This window comes from Etheostoma spectabile, chromosome 19 (assembly GCF_008692095.1).
Source record: "Etheostoma spectabile isolate EspeVRDwgs_2016 chromosome 19, UIUC_Espe_1.0, whole genome shotgun sequence".
In the NCBI taxonomy this organism is placed as follows: Eukaryota; Metazoa; Chordata; class Actinopteri; order Perciformes; family Percidae; genus Etheostoma; species Etheostoma spectabile.
Genome location: NC_045751.1, coordinates 12,778,192 through 12,783,032, shown reverse-complemented (window position 1 = coordinate 12,783,032; position 4,841 = coordinate 12,778,192). Strand labels below are relative to the sequence as shown.

The 4,841-nt window shown below is 41.9% G+C and overlaps 1 protein-coding gene and 1 long non-coding RNA gene across 3 annotated transcripts in view; one reads left to right on the top strand and one right to left on the bottom strand.

Moving 5' to 3' along the window:
• The window catches only part of aadat (aminoadipate aminotransferase), an 8,106-nt gene that overhangs the window by 423 nt on the left and 2,842 nt on the right, over positions 1-4,841 (top strand). For both annotated transcript variants that reach the window (XM_032544547.1, XM_032544548.1), the window contains exons 2-9: positions 357-428; positions 919-1,087; positions 1,697-1,829; positions 2,505-2,579; positions 3,008-3,217; positions 3,409-3,474; positions 3,673-3,755; positions 4,477-4,573. In XM_032544547.1, coding sequence (XP_032400438.1) covers positions 362-428; positions 919-1,087; positions 1,697-1,829; positions 2,505-2,579; positions 3,008-3,217; positions 3,409-3,474; positions 3,673-3,755; positions 4,477-4,573 — 900 coding nt within the window. In that variant the 5' untranslated portion in view covers positions 357-361. The remainder of the gene's footprint in view (positions 1-356; positions 429-918; positions 1,088-1,696; positions 1,830-2,504; positions 2,580-3,007; positions 3,218-3,408; positions 3,475-3,672; positions 3,756-4,476; positions 4,574-4,841) is intronic.
• The window catches only part of LOC116707270 (uncharacterized), an 8,082-nt gene continuing 6,794 nt past the window's right edge, over positions 3,554-4,841 (bottom strand). The window contains exon 4 of the long non-coding RNA XR_004336451.1: positions 3,554-4,800. This is a non-coding gene — a long non-coding RNA (uncharacterized LOC116707270). The remainder of the gene's footprint in view (positions 4,801-4,841) is intronic.

Genomic DNA, 4,841 nt, shown 5'->3' with positions numbered 1-4,841 from the left:
TCTATGGTTAAACCTAGGATATACAGTCTATGGTTAAAACCGTAACTGCCGTTAAATGTATTCAGTAGGCTATACTTTATGTTCACCTGCTCTTTGTAGTGATTACTTTAAAGTAATTTAGTCATTTTCGTTGTGAAAGAGTCATTCAAACTGTCTGCAAGCATGTTAAAATAGGGAATTAGTTGTATGTCAAGTTGTCTTATAGGGTTGATTTCATAAGTTACAGCGTTTTATATTAAACAGAAAATAAGATTATAACACAAAAGCTCACCAGTGGAAGCTGAATAAACAAATAAATCCAATGTATTAGTAAGTATTAGTATGTGAGGATAAACACCGATTTCATAATTTCGCAGGAATCATGAATTACGCTCGGTTTCTGACAGCCGTCAGCGCAGCTAGAAAGCCCTCCCCTATCAGGATGCTTAGTAAGTAATTATTGTATATGTGTGTTTGTGTGTGTGTGGTATGAAGTAAACTGCGTGGCCAGATAAACCCACTAGTGGCCCCAGGCAAAATTAAACAGCTGAGCCCATTCCTCCTCGTCTGCGTGCAGCAGCATAGTTTAAACCATTACCATGTTGATGAAAGGCTTAAGTGATGCACAATGTCTAACAGATGTTAATTTATTTAGCAAAAACCAGTTGACACACAGTAGGATGCCTAGGCACAATTTAAATTTAAAAAAAGCCTCTTAGACACGTTTACATTTAATCACTCCATAGAAGAAAGCAACACTTTTTCCACATCACTTTTATTAACCTGACCACACAGAGAAACAGTCACTGATATGCTGCCAAAACAACAACAATATGTATGTCAAGTTGGAACAAATAAATGCCTAAAACAACAGATGTTGCTTTAATTTAGCCCAAATGTCTATCTATCCATCTCATCTATTTCTCCACCGGTATGAAGCTGAGCTGCAGCAGCGGTCACCTCCGTCCCTGATCTCTTTGGCGGGAGGAGCGCCCAACCCCAACACTTTCCCCTTCCAGTCAGCATCCATTAAGTTGAAGAACGGACAGACGCTCACCTTTGATGATGCAGCGATGAAGAGGGCTCTGCAGTACTCTGCCTCTAATGGGTGACAAATTAACACAGGAGTCCTTGTTTTTGTGGAATCAGTCACCTATTCGTAAGATTTTCCTGCAAATTCCAATAGTTTTATGGTTAAATGGGGTAAGCAGTAATAATAGATAGTTTATATGGGGCACCTAGAGATTGAGACGCCAACCACATCTTCTATTAGAATCTGGCCCATCTGACCATAACAACAATGATACAAAGGTTAATTCACAAAGGAGAAATCTGGACTATAAACCCATAAAGAGTACCACACACCTACCTGCCCAAATATTTATCTCTTTTGTGTTTGGTGCTCAGAGCTCTCCAACATGTCACCAGTTAAAAACAGTGTGGGCAGATCTTGTTTCTGGAGTTTCATGTTGATGTACTGTAGTTTACCGTTTTGTAGGTGAAAGCCTCCCTTTGTCTAAATTACTTTGTATGGTTATTCCAAACAACATTTTTTTGAAAAACCTACCCAGCAACAGCGCTTAGAAAAGCTTTCATTAATGTAATATTGGTTGGACTGACAAAACAGAAACATAGTATACTATTTATATAAAAAACAGCAGATTATTACAGTGTAAAGTCGGTTCTGTAGTAAGTCTAATTTCTTTGTCCTACATAGAATACCCGAGCTGCTGACGTGGATGAAGAACCTGCAGAAGGACCTCCACAACCCACCGACCGCTGGTTACACCCCTGAGAATGGCCAGATGGATATGTGTGTGACCACGGGGAGCCAGGAGGGGCTCTGTAAGGTACGGACACCTCCAGCTGCAGTCTACATCCACGACCTTCCACTTCCGCTATTGCCGCCGGATATTCTGCCATGTGTCCTTTTTTTTGGACCAGATTTTCATTAGCTAATTTTTCTTTGTGTTGGAATTCTAACCTCTGGTGGATTTATGACGACTATGGTTAAAGGTGCTGTAGGTAGTATTGCAAAGATCCAGGTCTTAGCCAAAAAATTAGAACATCTACAACTTTTCAGTCCCTCCCCCCTTTCCACTAAAGCCCAAAATGGTCTCCTGAGTGAGAGCTGTGCAGGACATAGCGTGTGTGAAGAGGGGGAAACCTATCTGCAGCTTGTGTGCGGGGGAGGGGAGGACGCTATGAAATGCGTGTGCCTGAGCAGTGATTGACACGGAGTATAACACCCCCATCAACTCGTAACAGGGTGAACGGCACTTCTGCATTCGCTTTGCAGCTCTCTACCGGCTATAACCGCACTATGCAAGTTTGCCAGATCAGGTAGCGGATCTGTAGTTCCGGTGAGACATGATGGGACAATTCAGCTTCCAACCTGTAGGGGGACCTAAGCAGGAAAGGTTATCTAGTGTTGCTTTAAATTCTGACTGTTTCTAATTTTTTAAGAATTTCTAATGAACTTTATTTTGAAGTGATGACATGTTTTAAATGTTTTTGGGTTCCAGGTGTTTGAGATGCTGGTCAACCCTGGAGACAACGTTCTGCTGGATGCACCCACCTATTCAGGCACTCTGGCAGCGGTGAGAGCACTCTATAATAGGTCTGCAACGATTATTTTCACAGTCAAATAATGTGTTGATTATTTTCTCGATTAAAGAATTAGTTGTTTGGTCTGTAAAATGTCAAAAAATTGTGAAAAATGTTGATTGGTGTTTTCCAAAGCCCTAAATGACGTTCTCAAATGGCTTGTTTTGTCCACAACTCAAAGATATTCAGTTTACTGCCATAGAGGAGAGAAGAATCTAAAAAAAAGATCAGATCATGGAATCAGAGAATGTTTTACTTTTTTTTTCACAACAGATTACTCAAACCGATAAATCAATAATCAAAATAGTTGGCAATTACTTTGATAGTTGACAACTAATCTCTGCAGCTCTAATTTATAACAACACAAACATGCGGTAAGTTAAGCTTCTGTGACCTTCCAAACTTCTTTCTTCCTTTGTAGCTCCAGCCGCTCGGTTGCAACTTAATCAACGTCCCCAGCGATCAGCACGGCATGATACCCGCAGCCCTGAAGGAGGTTTTGTCTCGGTGGGACCCCTCAGACGTCCATAAGCCCAGCAGCACTGCCCCCAAGATCCTCTACACCATCCCCAACGGAGGAAACCCCACCGGTGCCTCCATGACGGCTCAGAGGAAGCAGGAAGTGTATGAGGTTGGTCTCCCAGCGGCAAAGTCACAAAACAAAGACTCATATAGTCGTGAATATGACTGCATGCACACACTGCAGATCATTTATGAATCACTCCTCTCTCAGTCGGATTTATGCAATTAGAGCTTGCAGTGAAGCTGATTTCCCTGCAGATTCACAGTCACATTCTAACATCCCCCGGTCTTTTTTGATAGCTGGCCAGGCAGTACGACATGCTCATCATTGAGGACGACCCATACTTCTTCCTGCAGTTTGACAAGGTACAAAAAGAGTTCCCTCCCCTCATCTGTTCATCAAAGAAAGTTACTTTTCTGTCATTTAAAAATGTGAAATAGTTAATTTCTCATTTTTTTTGGTTACTTTATGATCTGATCTTTTGGGACAACCATAAATGAATGTCAACAATTCAATTGATGACATAAGAATTCACGTTCCTGTATGTCTCATCTATTTGGCAGCCGTGGGCTCCCACGTTTCTCTCCATGGATGTCGACGGGAGGATCATCAGGACAGACTCCTTCTCTAAGATCCTGTCTTCAGGGTGAGCTTCCGAAACGACTGTGTGTGTGTGTGTGTGTGTGTGTGTGTGTGTGTGTGTGTTGTGTGGGTGGTGTGTGTGTGTGTGTGTGTTTAAACCCAGTGCATCTGAAGCTCTGCTGTTGCCATTTAAGGTTATTTTGACTCTGCTACAGCACAGTGTTTGTGCTCTTCCCTTAACGAGTCAGGACCAGATATGTAAACTGGGAGGGTGATTCGCCCCCCCCCCCAGTCTATTGTATAGTATTTTATTTTATTTGCTTGTGTAATCCCCACTGGTCACATCTGATGGATTGTTTTTAGGAAACCATATTGTTTTCTTTAGCTTGCATTGAGGACATTATGAAAACTTTCCTAAAAACCCCTATTAACACATTATAGACATTTCCTTTTACATTTACATCCTAAGCATCTTAAACTATAAGATGCCACTCACATTTCCCAAATCCAAATCATTAAAAACCAGATGTTTGACATAATCATAGCAGCTTTGACTAGTCTGAGACGTAGGGCAAGATATTTAAACCTCCCCAGATTAGAACATTGTGTGCTGACTGTCAATGACCTGCCTTATTTTTATTAAACAATTTTCTTTAATTTCCGTCAGGATAGCTACATCAGAATTAGAATCGGCAAACGTCACTTTATATTCCGAGCCACATTATGCAGAACTTCACCAGCATGTACTGTATGTCTTTCTACTACTAATTGTCTGTGTGTTTTAGGCTGAGGATAGGTTTTGTAACCGGTCCCAAACCGCTGGTGGATAGGGTGGTGCTGCACATCCAGGCCTCCACTATGCACACTAGTACCTTCACGCAGGTAAATGAAACCATCATTTTACCCCGCCACACCCTGCTAATCAAAATGTTGCATTACTGGTTAACTGCAAACAGATTCTGACGCCACCGACTTGTACATACTGCCAGCTTCAGTTCCAACCCTTCAGCAAGCCAGATTTGCACAAACTCACCAGCAAGAAGGCTGTGTGTTTTCTCGCTACAGCTGACGCCAAGCAAGATGTTGTGGTGCGTCTCGATCCGCAGCAGCTGCAGAGGAGGTTTTAATAAAGAAAAAGAGGGATTAATTA